We start from the raw sequence: 17,103 nt of genomic DNA, 5'->3' as shown, positions 1-17,103 counted from the left end.
CCGTGAGTTTTGGTGGGCGGCCCTCTCTTGGCAGGTTTGTTGTGGTGCCACATTCTTTCCATTTTTTAATAATGGATTTGATGGTGCTCCATGGGATGTTCAAAGTTTCTGATATTTTTTTTATAACCAACCCTGATATGTACTTCTCCACAACTTTGTCCCTGACCTGTTTGGCGAGCTCCTTGGTCTTCGTAGTGCTGCTTGCTTGGTGTTGCAGACTCTGGGGCCTTTCAGAACAGGGTTATACACTGCTCAAAAAAATAAAGGGAACACTTAAACAACACAATGTAACTCCAAGTCAATCACACTTCTGTGAAATCAAACTGTCCACTTAGGAAGCAATACTGATAGACAATAAATCTCACATGCTGTTGTGCAAATGGGATAGACAACAGTTGGAAATTATAGGCAATTAGTAAGACACCCCCAATAAAGGAGTGGTTCTGCAGGTGGTGACCACAGGCCACTTCTCAGTTCCTATGCTTCCTGGCTGATGTTTTGGTCACTTTTGAATGCTGGCTGTGCTTTCACTCTAGTGGTAGCATGAGACGGAGTCTACAACCCACACAAGTGGCTCAGGTAGTGCAGCTCATCCAGGATGGCACATCAATGAGAGCTGTGGCAAGAAGGTTTGCTGTGTCTGTCAGCGTAGTGTCCAGAGCATGGAGGCGCTACCAGGAGACAGGCCAGTACATCAGGAGACGTGGAGGAGGCCGTAGGAGGGCAACAACTCAGCAGCAGGACCGCTACCTCCGCCTTTGTGCAAGGAGGAGCAGGAGGAGCACTGCCAGAGCCCTGCAAAATGACCTCCAGTAGGCCACAAATGTGCATGTGTCTGCTCAAACCGTCAGAAACAGACTCCATGAGGGTGGTATGAAGGCCCAACGTCCACTGGTGGGGGTTGTGCTTACAGCCCAACACCGTGCAGGACGTTTGGCATTTGCCAGAGAACACCAAGATTGGCAAATTCGCCACTCGTGCCCTGTGCTCTTCACAGATGAAAGCAGGTTCACACTGAGCACATGACGCCGTGGAGAACGTTCTGCTGCCTGCAACATCCTCCCGCATGACCGGTTTGACGGTGGGTCAGTCATGGTGTGGGGTGGCATTTCTTTGGGGGGCCACACAGCCCTCCATGTGCTCACCAGAGGTAGCCTGACTGCCATTAGGTACCGAGATGAGATCCTCAGACCCCTTGTGAGACCATATGCTGGTTCGGTTGGCCATGGGTTCCTCCTAATGCAAGACAATGCTAGACCTCATGTGGCTGGAGTGTGTCAGCAGTTCCTGCAAGAGGAAGGCATTGATGCTATGGACTGGCCCGCCCGTTCCCCAGACCTGAATCCAATTGAGCACATCTGGGACATCATGCCTCGCTCCATCCAGCAACGCCATGTTGCACCACAAACTGTCCAGGAGTTGGCGGATGCTTTAGTCCAGGTCTGGGAGGAGATCCCTCAGGAGACCATCCGCCATCTCATCAGGAGCATTCCCAGGCGTTGTAGGGAGGTCATACAGGCACGTGGAGGCCACACACACTATTGAGCCTCATTTTGACTTGTTTTAAGGACATTACATCAAAGTTGGATCAGCCTGTAGTGTGGTTTTCCACTTTAATTTTGAGTGTGACTCCAAATCCAGACCTTCATGGGTTGATAAATTTAATTTCCATTGATAATGTTTGTGTGATTTTGTTGTCAGCACATTCAACTATGTAAAGAAAAAAGTATTTAATAAGAATATTTCATTCATTCAGATCTAGGATGTGTTATTTTAGTGTTCCCTTTATTTTTTTGAGCAGTGTATATACTGAGATCATGTGACACTTAGATTGCACACAGGCAGACTTTATTTAACTAATTATGTGACTTCTGAAGGTAATTGGTTGTGCAAGATTTATTTAGGGGCTTCATAGCAAAGGGGGTGAAAACATATGCATGCACCACTTCTCCATTTAAAAAAATATATATATATTTTATGAAACAAGGTATTTTTTTCATTTCACTCCACCAGTTTGGACTTTTTTGTGTTATGTCCATTACATGAAATCCAAATAAAAATCAATTTAAATGACAGGTTGTAATGCAACAAAATAGGAAAAACGCCAAGGGGGTGAATACGTTTGCAAGGCACTGTATATTCTTCAAGAATCAATGGGTACATACATATCACTCATTTATAAGTCCAAAAATGTATGTAGCAACTGCAGATTTTCCCTTTAAACCAATACCAAATAAGCCCAGGGGTGCAGTGTCTTCTGGTTTTTGTTAATTCTTTAGGTACCTGATTGGCTGATCCAGGTCACTTACCTGGTAACAGGTAAAAGGAAAAGGAAGAAGACCAGCTGAGGCTGCATGCAGTGCATTCGAAAAGTATTCAGACCTTCACTTTTTGCACATTTTGTTACGTTACAGCCTTATTCTAAAATACTATGAGATTCTAAATTGAGCTCAGGTGCATCCTGTTGCCATTGATCATCCTTAAGATGTTTCTAGTCCACCTTTGGTACATTCAATTGATTGGGCATGATTTGGAAAGGCACAAACCTGTCTATATAAAGTCCCGCAGTTGACAGTGCATGTCAGAGCAAGAACCAAGCCATGAGGTTGAACACAAGATTGTGTCGAGGCACAGATCTGGGGATGGGTACCAAAAACTGTCTGCAGCATTGAAGGTCCCCAAGAATACAGTGGCCTCCATCATTCTTAAATGGCCTAGTTAAATAAAGGTTAATAAACAAATTCTTCTCCCGGGTGGCGCAGTGGTTAAGGGTGCTGTACTGCAGCGCCAGCTGCGCCACCAGAGAATCTGGGTTCGCGCCCAAGCTCTGTCGTAACCGGCCGCGAACGGGAGGTTCGTGGGGCGATGCACAATTGGCCTAGCGTTGTCCGGGTTAGGGGGGGTTTGGCCGGTTATTTTATTTAACTAGCCCTGGGGCAGTGGGTTAACTGCCTTGTTCAGGGGCAGAACGACAGATGTTTACCTTGTCAGCTCGGGGATTCGATCTAGCAACCTTTCGGTTACTAGCCCAACTCTCTAACCGCTAGGCTACCTGCCGGCCGTCATTGTAAAAAAGAATTTGTTCATAACCGACTTGCCTAGTTAAATTAAGGTTACATTTTTTTAAAATGGTGTTGAAAGCATCATGCTGTGGGGATGACAGGAACTGGGAAACTTGTCAGGATCGAGGGAAAGATGAACAGAGCAATGTACAGAGAGATCCTTGATGAAAACCTGCTCCAGAGCTCTCTGGGCCTCAGACTGGGGCGAAGGTTCACCTTCCAACAGGACAACGACCTTAAGCACACAGCCAAAACGACACAGGAGTGGCTTCAGAACAAGTCTCTGAATGTCCTTGAGTAGCCCAGCTAGAGACCAGACTTGAAGTCTCTGGAGAGACTTGAAAATAGCTGTGCAGCGACGCCCTCCATTCAACCTGACAGAGCTTGAGAGGATCTGCAGAGAAGAATGGGAGAAACTCTCCAAATACAGCTATGCTAAGCTTGTAGCATCATACCAAAGAAGACTTGAGGCTGTAATTGCTGCCAAAGGTGCTTCAATAAAGCACTGGGTAAAGAGTCTGAATACTTATGTAAATGTGTTCGTTTTTTTTGTTTAATTAGCCATTTCTAAAAACCTTTTTTTGCTTTGTCATTATGGGTTATTGCACGTAGATTGATGAGGGATTTAAAAAAATATAATGCTGTAACAACACAATGTGGAAAAAGTGAAGGGGTCTGAATCCTATATAGGGTAGCCTAGTGGTTAGTGTGTTGAACTAGTAACTGAAAGGTTAGGTGGACACCTTCCCAGGCACTGTAGCCCTCTGTCACAACAGGAGTGTCAGAGAGCCTGATGTCACCAGAAGGTATTTCAAGGACATCAATTTTAGCAGCATGCCAAGTCTTGAGGATCGTCCATTCTACTGCAATGTTCATCATACTCTGAGAAACTCAACCTCACGAAGACAAAGACCCTGGATTTGTTTGATGTGCTGGACTATTCTTTGTCATAGCGTAATGGTACAACAATTGGCCATTCTTAGACGTAAATGGCTATCAAACAAACATGAGACCCACCTGTGAGAACTGGAGGAGAAACCCCAAGTCATCCGATAGCAAGAGAGTAAAGAACACACCAATATAAATGTAACACACTGTATTGAAAGCAATAAGGCCCGAGGAGGTGTGGTATATGGCCAATATACCAAGGCTAAGAGCTGTTCTTAAGCACAACGCAACGAGGAGTGCCTGGACACAGCCCTTAGCTGTGGTATATTGGCCATATTCCACAAACCCTAGAGGTGCCTTATTGCTATTATAAACTGGTTACCAATGTAGTTAGAGCAGTAAAAATAAGCATTTTGTCATACCCATGGTATACGGTCTGATATACCACAACTGTCGGACAATCATCATTCAGTGCTCGAACCACCCACCTTATATAAAACATTTTGTTAACCTCTGACTGCCATAATCATAATAGTCTAGTGATCAATTAAATTAAAATGTTTAAGAGAGTGCTAAATAGTAGAAATACATCTAAATGACTAGTTCACAACTTTCCAGGGGTTTGGTTTTTCAATATCGCCATTACAACACTAACTGTGCTGGATGAGGAATGAGAGACACCACTTGAAAATGACTCAGCCACAAAATTGAGGAGGGTTAGGCAAGTTTCTCATGATCAGGCAGATGGATAATTGTTCTCTATTGATCAATTGACCCGAGCAAGACTACATTTTCAACATTTCAGGCGCTTCTGCAGTGAGCAGACACAGCCAGCCAGGCAGCCAGCCAGGCAGCCAGCCAGGCAGCCAGCCAGCCAGGCAGGCAGCCAGGCAGGCAGGCAGCCAGCCAGCCAGCCAGCCAGCCAGCCAGGCAGCTAGCCAGGCAGCCAGTCAGGCAGCCAGTCAGGCAGCCAGGCAGCCAGGCAGCCAGCCAGCCAGGCAGCCAGCCAGGCAGCCAGCCAGCCAGGCAGACAGCCAGGCAGCCAGCCAGGCAGCCAGCCAGGCAGCCAGCTAGCCAGGCAGCCAGCCAGGCAGCCAGCCAGCCAGCCAGGCAGCCAGCCAGGCAGCCAGCCAGCCAGCCAGCCAGGCAGAGCACTGGGCTGCATTGGATCATTTCACCATCGCCCTAGTTTTCCTTTCACTTTTAGAGACAAATGACCCAGTTCATCCTTCTTACGGCTTTCTTCCCATCTCTTTCCCAGCCTGCAAAAAGACCTGGGAGATAGCAGCTAGCAGGAATTCCACAGACTCTCAAACGTTCCGCAGACATGGTTGTCTCAAAAAGATTCCTCAGAGGCTTTTCTCTTAAAAGCAGTTTAAATAGTCATGGAATAACTGGGCACTATGCTTTGAACAATATCCCCAATGTTTCTAAAAGACCTCTGGAGTTTTAGCACTGAAGCACTGTGCTTATGTCAGAGCTCACCTGTGGGGCAGCGATGCTGAGAGCAGTGTTGACCAACTCCATCTTATCCTGGGACTTTTCACGTGCAAGACGGGCAGCCTCTTTCACCTCCTTAAACCGCTCAGAAAACTGAGGGACAAGAGATAAATGCTTGTCCATAATTAACTACATTATTTTAGGACACCAGACCCTTATTGTGCAGTGAATTGAGATCTTCACCTGGTGCAGCTGCTGCTCTGTAGCGAAGCCCAGGCCATAGACCGTGTTGGCCCTGCTGTCCGCCCACTGGCCGAACTTCTGCGAGGTCCTGGTGAACGTCATGCTCGGTGTGATGGTGCAGTTGATGATGGCCTGTGGATAGAGCAGAATCGCAATAGTGGAAACCAAGACTGTTCTCAGAGCAGACCTGGTCGTAGCTAGATATGTTCGAGTTGCGTCAGGGACAATTTCAGCATTTTTCCAGACAAAATCATGACCTACTGCAGTAGCAGTTACTCACCTCAGCTGATGAAAATCAATAGCTATAATGCTATACAAATAATGATTCATGTTTATGCCTAAGCAAGGACTTGTTTTCTCAGAAAATAAGTAAAACATTTGGGCTCATTACGGGAGCATTTGCTTGTATTTTCAGAATATCCCAACGGATGGTTGCAAATGCGTTGTACAAACAGATGTTTAAACAAATATGGAGTCTAAAAAAAACAGTTAACTCCTTTGGAAAGGTCTTTTGAGCCTAATAATGTGATAATGTGACATACCCATATTTCAGATTGGACCGTGGGTGCATTGGCAATCTATAGTTTGCATTATTTTTCAGATGTAACCAAGAAATGACTCTTTCTTTGACTGACCGATCCTTTCAACAGATTAACAAGCATTACATCAGGCAGCGGCAGACATGGCTACAGCCCCTCATTTTGTTTCAGGTCACATGAGAAAAAACATTAAGCACACCTATTTATAACCTTTTGCGTCAGCTGCAGAATTACTATAATATAACTGACTTAAACACCCAGAATCAGAGGGCAAGGGCAGCTTAAAGAAGAGGAGGTTTTTTAACAAACGATTACGAGAGTCTGGGCCAACATGTTTCACATGACATGGTATAAAAGATTACCACGTTGCCAGACACAAGACAAGGGGAATTGGGCTGCTGATCACAAGGTCTGCAGGGAGTGGGGAATGTGGGTCAGACCAGAGGTGTTAAGGGGAGATCAGATAGATTCCAGGGTGGCATGGGGAGTTGATCCAAATCCAAAGCTTGTGAGGAAGACGAGCCTTGATCTTGTGAACGCTGTTAGGTGACATTGATTTTCTGTTCACTTTCCAGTTCTTCTTGACTTAACATTGGCTTAATTGGTTTTAAATTAATAAAACGTGTAGAACCACTGCTTTAATGTCTAGCATCGTAAACAACTAAGGTCTGGAAGGATAAATAACTTTACAGGGGTAAGTAAGAGTGAACAGAAACAATCTTAAACAGGTCCAGGCTGACCTGTTACATATTCCAGACTCATATTTAGCTACTCTCTATCCAAGCTGGACTATGCTATATTGGCTAGAAGAAGAAAATTGTGAACTTGAGACCATATTGTTAGCCAACCCACTCAATCCTGTGAAAATCCCTCAAAAAGGATGTTTTCCCTTAAATCCCAGTTTTCAACAAGACACATTCACGTAATCCAACCGTGGCATGCATTCATGTTCCACAGTCAACCCACTACACAGTACAGGGTTTCCACTAGTTGCCGCAGACACAAAGTCAAAATTGTCTATATCGTAAAAGTTCATCAAAATGAAAATGTGTTTTTTGGTCTTAATTTTAAGGTTAGCTGTGTGGTTAAGTTTAGGGTTAAGGTTGGGTTAGTGACACTTAATTGGGGAGAACAGGCTCGTGGTAATGACTGGAGAGGAATCAGTGGAATGGTATCACATACGTCAAATACAAGGTTTCCATGTGTTTGGTGCCATTCCATTTGCCCCGTTCCGGACATTATTATGAGCCGTTAAAATCCAATTTTAAGAAGTGAAATTGTAAAAATAGGTGAGGTGGCTGTGGTACCTAGTGACGACCACAGTACAGCTGCATGGCTCACCTTCGTACCACCCACGCTGATGATGCGGTACACGTTCCTGTTGCCGTCGTAGAAGAAGGAGACGGTGACGGCATGCTTGCTGGCGGGGATCCAGTTCCTCTTGGTGTTTGGGTCGATCTGGAACACATGGGCCCTGGCACTGAAGATTGGCTGCTCCCTGGGGAAAGGTGTGGACATGGAGCTAAGCATGTGAAGACAAATGGTGGCCAAGAGTTTCCTATTCCCTACAAAGCCCAGCAAATTTGAGTATGTGAAGACTAACGAAAAGACAACTTTGTTTCTGACTCACAAATAAAGATTTTTCTGAATAATTATTTTATTATTAGTGCAGTGGAAGACTGACACATTTCTTCCATTGTTTAAAATATTGAACACTGTTCACTAAACAAATTGACAATTCATACTTTCGGACAAAAGCATTATATTCTAATCGAGACTTACTGTTCATGTTCTGATGAATAAGAAATATTTGCAATTTCTTTGTGCTTTCAGGGAGGAACAACAACCTCCTAATCCTCCCATAATGGGACACAGCTCCCATACTTGACTGGCTGCCATAATGCTACAGATGTTGGTGTCACCTTTGGCAGCTCTCTCAATCCAACCCTAATTTGCCCGTGGTTGTGGTTAGCATAAGACTGTTGACTAAAAGCTCTGAACCTTTGCCCAAGTCCCCTCCCCATCCCTTCTTCTGCCAGTGTGACCATGCTAAGTAACCTAGATACGAGGTAAATATTTCAAAGCAACAATGTCACTGGTGTTCTAGTATGGTTTGGCAACTGTGGCATGGAAAATTTCAACCCAACCAAATCCGAATGACAACTGTGGAAAGACCTCACACAGAGGGAGAGTTAAAGTCCAGTGACTGTACGGAGCAGAGCAGACAATAGATCATAACCTACCTAAGTCTAACCTGTAAAATAAAAAAAGTCATTCAAAAAGCCATTGGATTACGTACACAGTAAAGTCAAAAGGATTATACCTTGATGCTACAGATTGATTGTTGCCCTTTTCACCCTCATCATATTCAATTCAAATCTGTAGAAGCTATGCAGGACAGAAAATTCACTGCAGTTAGAGGGTTGTTGGTACAAAGAAACCCACTAAATGTCATAGCAACATGACATGGTCTTAGGTGTCTGACTGTTTACAACGTATGGATTAGCAGTAGTGTATGATTATAACAACATATGGTAGTGACGATCCTATCCATTTCAGTGGCTGATGAAAGCTAATAAGTCAAATAAATCTATCACAAAAATCAAGTAGAACATTGATGGATGATTTATGACATGGCAAATACCAGGTCACAATGCACATTAATCTGTATCCAAACGAAACTCAACTCTGACCTCTTCAGTGACACACAAATCCGGTGATAGAGGTAAGCAGACACACGATCATACAATATCTCCGAAGGATGGATTTAAATGAATTGGATTTAATCCTTCTTCTGATTCTATATGCCAGGATATCTAAATCTCAGGAGTTTTGGTGTACCATTTTGACTGCAAGAATTTGTTTACAATAAAACTATTGGTTGCCAGATAGTCTGTGTTTTTACCTTCCATGTCAAGACTTTGTCACTTTAACCCTACTGCAAATAACAACTATGACCATCAAAGACTCACAGACACAGTCTCTCTCTCAAACAAACGATGGGCTTGAGGAAGGAAACAGCAGAATTATCTGTCTCATCACATGGTAATCCCCCTTTTGTCAGCTGACCTCATGCTTAATAACCAGCTTCTATATGGCAAGCAGTAACCCCCAGGCTCAGACAGACTGATCAGAAGGTTGGCCAGACAGGGGACAGGAGCAGTACTGTGGAACAGAGGGTTGGCCAGACAGGGGACTGGAGCAGTACAGTAGAACAGAGGGTTGGCTAGACAGGGGACAGGAGCAGTACTGTGGAACAGAGGGTTGGCCAGACAGGGGACAGGAGCAGTACTGTGGAACAGAGGGTTGGCTAGACAGGGGACAGGAGCAGTACAGTAGAACAGAGGGTTGGCCAGACAGGGGACAGGAGCAGTACTGTGGAACAGAGGGTTGGCCAGACAGGGGACAGGAGCAGTACAGTAGAACAGAGGGTTGGCCAGACAGGGGACTGGAGCAGTACAGTAGAACAGAGGGTTGGCCAGACAGGGGACAGGAGCAGTACTGTGGAACAGAGGGTTGGCCAGACAGGGGACAGGAGCAGTACTGTGGAACAGAGGGTTGGCCAGACAGGGGACTGGAGCAGTACAGTAGAACAGAGGGTTGGCCAGACAGGGGACAGGAGCAGTACTGTGGAACAGAGGGTTGGCCAGACAGGGGACAGGAGCAGTACAGTGGAACAGAGGGTTGGCCAGACAGGGGACAGGAGCAGTACTGTGGAACAGAGGGTTGGCCAGACAGGGGACTGGAGCAGTACAGTAGAACAGAGGGTTGGCCAGACAGGGGACAGGAGCAGTACTGTGGAACAGAGGGTTGGCCAGACAGGGGACAGGAGCAGTACTGTGGAACAGAGGGTTGGCCAGACAGGGGACAGGAGCAGTACTGTGGAACAGAGGGTTGGCCAGACAGGGGACAGGAGCGGTACTGTGGAACAGAGGGTTGGCCAGACAGGGGACAGGAGCAGTACTGTGGAACAGAGGGTTGGCTAGACAGGGGACAGGAGCAGTACTGTGGAACAGAGGGTTGGCTAGACAGGGGACAGGAGCAGTACTGTGGAACAGAGGGTTGGCTAGACAGGGGACAGGAGCAGTACTGTGGAACAGAGGGTTGGCCAGACAGGGGACAGGAGCAGTACAGTGGAACAGAGGGTTGGCCAGACAGGGGACAGGAGCAGTACAGTGGAACAGAGGGTTGGCCAGACAGGGGACAGGAGCAGTACTGTGGAACAGAGGGTTGGCTAGACAGGGGACAGGAGCAGTACTGTGGAACAGAGGGTTGGCCAGACAGGGGACAGGAGCAGTACAGTGGAACAGAGGGTTGGCCAGACCCAAGGGACAGGAGCAGTACAGTGGAACAGAGGGTTGGCTAGACAGGGGACAGGAGCAGTACAGTGGAACAGAGGGTTGGCTAGACAGGGGACGGGAGCAGTACAGTGGAACAGAGGGTTGGCTAGACAGGGGACAGGAGCAGTACAGTGGAACAGAGGGTTGGCTAGACAGGGGACAGGAGCAGTACAGTGGAACAGAGGGTTGGCTAGACAGGGGATGGGAGCAGTACAGTGGAACAGAGGGTTGGCTAGACAGGGGACAGGAGCAGTACTGTGGAACAGAGGGTTGGCTAGACAGGGGACAGGAGCAGTACTGTGGAACAGAGGGTTGGCTAGACAGGGGATGGGAGCATTACTGTGGAACAGAGTCAGCAAGATAGGCTACAGAGTTTGGCAGACTCACGTTGAGACATGAAAGTGTAAAAGCTACCATGTTAGTACTTGGCACCAATGCTTCCCAAATCATTAGCTTACATATGATGCAATTGACTGACATTGTTGGGTTAAACTAAAATGCCTCTCTCTACGGTAAAGCTATTTTCATCGTGGAGCGTTTGGTACCTTACTAGAAGCAATTTGAATATCAAACTCACACAAATTATGAATACACAACTATACACTTACCTCCTACCGTAAAATGTGCTAATTATGTTGGCAGCCATTTAGAAAAAGTTATCCAGGTCACACCACCACATGTGATATCATTGAAAAGTGCAGAATGTCCTCTCATAGGAACAAAACACAGTGGCATGTATGGCCTCAAAGAGAAAGGCCAAGAGAGACCTGAGGAAATGTGTCATGTTTTAGACGATTGTCTTTCTGTGGAAGCGAACTGGAGAACGGATCATGTTAAACAGATGGACATGGCTTAGTAGGATGTGGTGATGTGTGTCCATGTACTACACACACACACGATCAGGGTTCGAATTATACATCCACTCTCGGGGTGTTGAAAATATTTGACCATTTTGCGGAGGGGGGCCTCACATTGATATTTCAATTATTATAAGAGGGCCTTGTTATGGGGTGCCCAGCCTCTCTCATTTTAACCCTGCACACAGTTTGAAAATATTGATTGGTTTAATTATACTGTAAATGCTCCAGCGGTTAAATAGGTGAGCAGAACTCCACCATGATAGGACATAGCAAGAAGATCCCATTTCAGATAATTAAATTACTACATATTCTGGCAATGGAAATTCCACAACACTGCTTTATCGATAAATGTTACGAAACTATTACGGTTTACAACTGCTTTAATTCATGTTAATTAATGCACCCCTATTGTAGAAGAGTTATCACTCACACTATATATTTCTAACAGGTTATTACAGTTTATTGTTCTACACGCTGTAAACAGAATACTTGACATGGATGCTCTTCTAGAGGAGATTCTGGGGCACACAGCGCTGGGAGAACTTCTCTCCTTGATTTAGTACAGCAATAATAGCTCTGGGCCTCAGAGTTATTTCAGAAATGTACTGCTCAAATAAAGTAGTGGTGGTCTCTGCAGTACCACTAACATCATGTGGGATAAACAGATAAACAGCACAAAAACTAACTGATTTACTTTGAAAATCAAGTTTGAAGCCACTTAATATCAATATAAGATCAATAAACAATATAGCTAGTGTGATAATGTTATTAGATGCAAATCAACATCACTCCAAAACATTGATACAGTGCCTTGCGAAAGTATTCAGCCCCCTTGAACTTTGCGACCTTTTGCCACATTTCAGGCTTCAAACATAAAGATATAAAACTGTATTTCTTTGTGAAGAATCAACAACAAGTGGGACACAATCATGAAGTGGAACGACAAAAATTGGGAGTGCAAAAATATTCTGCCCCCCTAAGTGAATACTTTGTAGCGCCACCTTTTGCTGCGATTACAGCTGTAAGTCGCTATCAGCTGTATGTCTCTATCAGTTTTGCACATCGAGAGACTGAAATGTTTTCCCATTCCTCCTTGCAAAACAGCTCGAGCTCAGTGAGGTTGGATGGAGAGCATTTGTGAACAGCAGTTTTCAGTTCTTTCCACAGATTCTCGATTGGATTCAGGTTTGGACTTTGACTTGGCCATTCTAACACCTGGATATGTTTATTTTTTAACCATTCCATTGTAGATTTTGCTTTATGTTTTGGATCATTGTCTTGTTGGAAGACAAATCTCCGTCCCAGTCTCAGGTCTTTTGCAGACTCCATCAGGTTTTCTTCCAGAATGGTCCTGTATTTGGCTCCATCCATCTTCCCATCAATTTTAACCATCTTCCCTGTCCCTGCTGAAGAAAACCAGGCCCAAACCATGATGCTGCCACCACCATGTTTGACAGTGGGGATGGTGTGTTCAGGGTGGTGAGCTGTGTTGCTTTTACGCCAAATATAACGTTTTGCATTGTTGCCAAAAAGTTCAATTTTGGTTTCATCTGACCAGAGCACCTTCTTCCACATGTTTGGTGTGTCTCCCAGGTGTCTTGTGGCAAACTTTAAACAACACTTTTTATGGATATCTTTAAGAAATGGCTTTCTTCTTGCCACTCTTCCATAAAGGCCAGATTTGTGCAATATACGACTGATTGTTGTCCTATGGACAGAGTCTCCCACCTCAGCTGTAGATCTCTGCAGTTCATCCAGAGTGATCTTGGGCCTCTTGGCTGCATCTCTGATCAGTCTTCTCCTTGTATGAGCTGAAAGTTCAGAGGGACGGCCAGGTCTTGGTAGATTTGCAGTGGTCTGATACTCCTTCCATTTCAATATTATCGCTTGCACAGTGCTCCTTGGGATGTTTAAAGCTTGGGAAATATTTTTGTATCCAAATCCGGCTTTAAACTTCTTCACAACAGTATCTCGGACCTGCCTGGTGTGTTCCTTGTTCTTCATGATGCTCTCTGCGCTTTTAACGGACCTCTGAGACTATCACAGTGCAGGTGCATTTATACGGAGACTTGATTACACACAGGTGGATTGTATTTATCATCATTAGTCATTTAGGTCAACATTGGATCATTCACAGATCCTCACTGAACTTCTGGAGAGAGTTTGCTGCACTGAAAGTAAAGGGGCTGAATAATTTTGCACGCCCAATTTTTTAGTTTTTGATTTGTTAAAAAAGTTTGAAATATCCAATAAATGTCGTTCCACTTCATGATTGTGTCCCACTTGTTGTTGATTCTTCACAAAAAAATACAGTTTTATATCTTTATGTTTGAAGCCTGAAATGTGGCAAAAGGTCGCAAAGTTCAAGGGGGCCGAATACATTCGCAAGGCACTGTATGTAGTTCCAGAGCATTACTACATACAGTCGGAAGTTTAATTACACTTAGGTTGGAGTCATTAAAACTCTTTTTTCAACCACTCCACAAATTTATTGTTAACAAACTATAGTTTTGGCAAGTCGGTCAGGACATCTACATTGTGCATGACACAAGTAATTTTTCCAACAATTGTTTACAGACAGATTATTTCACTTATAATTTACTGTATCACAATTCCAGTGGGTCAGAAGTTTACCTACACTAAGTTAACTGTGCCTTTCAACAGCTTGGAAAATTCCAGAAATTTATGTCATGGCTTTAGAAGCTTCTGATAGGCTAATTGACATCATTTGAGTCAATTGGAGGTGTATCTGTGGATGTATTTCAAGGCCTACCTTCAAACTCAGTGCCTCTTTGCTTGACATCATGGAAAAATCTAAAGAAATCAGCCAAGACCTCAGAAAAAAACTGTAGACCTCCACAAGTCTGGCTCATCCTTAGGAGCAATTTCCAAATGCCTGAAGGTACTACCTTCATCTGTACAAGCAATAGTACGCAAGTATAAACATCATGGGATCACACAGCCGTCATACTGCTCAGGAAGGAGAAGCGTTCTGTCTCCTAGAGATGAGCGTACTTTGGTGCGAAAAGTGCACGTCAATCCCAGAACAACAGCAAAGGACCTTGTGAAGATGCTGGAGGAAACAGATACAAAAGTGTCAATATCCACAGTAAAACGAGTCCTATATCGACATAACCTGAATGGCCGCTCAGCAAGGAAGAAGCCACTGCTCCAAAACTGGCATAAAAAAAGCCAGACTACAGTTTGCAACTGCACATGGGGACAAAGATCGTACTTTTTGGAGAAATGTCCTCTGGTCTGATGAAACAAAAATGTAACTGTTTGGCCATAATGACCATTGTTATGTTTGGAGGAAAAAGGGGGAGGCTTGCAAGCCGAAGAACACCAACCCAACCGTGAAGCACGTTGGTGGCTTTGCTGCAGGAGGGACTGGTGCACTTCACAAAATAGATGGCATCATGAGGGAGGAAAATGATGTGGATATATTGAAGCAACAGCTCACGGCATCAGTCAGGAAGTTAAAGCTTGGTCGCAAATGGGTCTTCCAAATGGACAATGACCCCAAGCATAGTTCCAAAGTTGTGGCAAAATGGCTTAAGGACAACAAAGTCAAGGTATTGGAGTGGCCATCACAAAGCCCTGACCTCAATCCTATAGAACATGTGTGGGCAGAACTGAAAAAGTGTGTGCGAGGAAGGAGGCCTACAAACCTGACTCAGTTACACCAGCTGTCAGGAGGAATGGGCCAAAATCCATCCAACTTATTGTGGGAAGCTTATGGAAGGCTACCCAAAACACTTGATCCAAGTCAAACAATTTAAAGGCAATGCTACCAAATACTAATTGAGTATATGTAAACTTCTGACCCACTGGGAATGTGATGAAAGAAATAAAAGCTGAAATAAATCATTCTTAGTACAATTATTCTGACATTTCAAAAATGTTAAATAAAGTGGTGATCATAACTGACCTAAGAAAGGGAATTTTTACAAGGATAAAATTGGGTTTAAATGTATTTGGCTAGGGGTATGTAAACTTCTGACTTCAACTGTACTTCAAACATCTACACACTATTATTACACTAACAATCTATAGGACACAAGAGACTACTGTCAAGAATAGGGTGGCCATTATAGTCTTGAGATTAGAACGTTGGGCCAGTAACTGAAAGGTCGCTGGTTCAAATCCTGTGTCTGAAAAGGTGAAAACCTGTTGCTGTGCCCTTGAGAAATTAACCTCAATTTCTCCAGGGGACCTGGACAATGGTGACACTGGATGTGACCCCACTCCTTGCGGGTGTCTCAGGGAGAGTTGGAATATGTAACAGAAAAAAAAACATTTCCATTACACACGTGTACAAGTGTGTAACAGGACAGATATAACCTCCCCACACACAAATTATTATTCCCTCTCTTGTCCTGTAAAAGAAGAGGTCCTGTTTGCATCCCAAGGTCATTACACAAAGATGTTTACTGCCAACTGTCAAATGTTGGGATGGATCTCTTAATTTGGACTATGTAGTCAATATGCCTCAACTGAAACAATGACACAGACAGAAGGGGCTATTAAGTAGATGGTCTGGGTCAATATGCTACAACTGAAACAAGGACACAGACAGAAGTGGCTATTGAGTAGGCACTCAGGGTCAATATGCTACAACTGAAACAAGGACACAGACAGAAGGGGCTATTGAGTAGGTGCTCAGGGTGTAATATAACAGCAACTCACCTTTCTCGATGTTGAGGATACATCTTATAAGGCAGCAGAAGTACCCTTTCTATGGAAGAAAGAAATCAGAACACACTGACTGCATACATCAAGATGTTTTCATACAAAAAAATGTTCTAAAATTAATACACAACTGGACTAGAAAATAACAATTATGATAGATCCAAGTGTTCAGGGTGCACTCGCTGCTTTTCAATGTATCATTAGAAATGTATAGGTACCCTACCTCAAGAACAAGGTACCCCAATATTAAAAAGCATTGTCCCGACCTTTTGAGATATGGTCCCGACTGACTGCAGAATAATAGCCTCAACTTTTCTCTCTCATAGCAACAGTCATTTACCAGCGTCCAATGCAATGAGTCAGTGAGAGTTGAATGGAGTTACTCGAGACACTCACCCCATTTCGTTGTAAAAGATGAATAAGATCTATTGGTCGAGCTGCAATGTGGGCTCCTTTATGTTGAACACTGGAGCTGTAATCCTTCCTCTTATTTGTGTCAGTATAGGGATGCTTCCGTATACCACCGGAATTGCACTGCAAAGGGCAAGAATTGTCTATGAATACTGTGGACATTCGCTGTCAATAAAATTATATGCGCTCTGTTCTGTCCGTTCACTTGAAAAAGCTTGCCACGACGTCGGACATCGATGCCACCACGAAACTGGAGCAATGTGTATCATTAGCCACAGTCCGGCAGTCCATCGTGTGTAGATTTCTCAGTTTTTCATTCTGACTGCACTTCAGTAACCTTGTTGTAACGCAGTTCCTCGCGGCGCTCAGGTTGTACTCCTCTTAAAGGTGCAATATGTGAGTGAAAAGCGTGCAGTCTTCTACACTGGTTACCAAGTATCGCTTGGCATGAGATACTTTTTTTATTGGTTACATTTCATATCCAGACAACACCAGCTGCGCGCGGTGCAGCGCTCTATGGCTACAATTTGCTACAGTTGGGGTTTCAACCCGTCTACATACACCACCACCTGCTGGTTACCGTTTGGTGGTGGGTCACATTACGTTCAATCTAACACCGACAAAACTC

General features: G+C 44.4%; 1 protein-coding gene across 4 annotated transcripts in view; it reads right to left on the bottom strand.

Annotated features, from left to right (window-relative positions):
- The window catches only part of LOC118394509 (homer protein homolog 3-like), a 34,239-nt gene extending 17,231 nt beyond the window's left edge, over nucleotides 1-17,008 (bottom strand). For 2 of the 4 annotated variants that reach the window (XM_052463482.1, XM_035787740.2), the window contains exons 1-5: nucleotides 16,461-17,008; nucleotides 16,062-16,110; nucleotides 7,514-7,670; nucleotides 5,634-5,765; nucleotides 5,436-5,543 (exon numbers count right to left, since the gene is read on the bottom strand). In XM_052463482.1, the coding sequence (XP_052319442.1) occupies nucleotides 5,436-5,543; nucleotides 5,634-5,765; nucleotides 7,514-7,670; nucleotides 16,062-16,084 (420 nt within the window). In that variant the 5' untranslated portion in view covers nucleotides 16,085-16,110; nucleotides 16,461-17,008. Of the gene's footprint in view, nucleotides 1-5,435; nucleotides 5,544-5,633; nucleotides 5,766-7,513; nucleotides 7,671-8,495; nucleotides 8,563-16,061; nucleotides 16,111-16,287; nucleotides 16,402-16,460 lie in introns of those variants that run through there. The other 2 variants (XM_052463481.1, XM_052463483.1) reach the window with 2 other exon arrangements.
- Nucleotides 17,009-17,103: the final 95 nt, after the last annotated feature.

The sequence above is a fragment of the Oncorhynchus keta genome, chromosome 15 (assembly GCF_023373465.1).
Source record: "Oncorhynchus keta strain PuntledgeMale-10-30-2019 chromosome 15, Oket_V2, whole genome shotgun sequence".
Lineage (NCBI taxonomy): Eukaryota > Metazoa > Chordata > Actinopteri > Salmoniformes > Salmonidae > Oncorhynchus > Oncorhynchus keta.
Note: the sequence above shows the minus strand (reverse complement) of the source record. Positions and strands in the feature narration are given on the sequence as shown.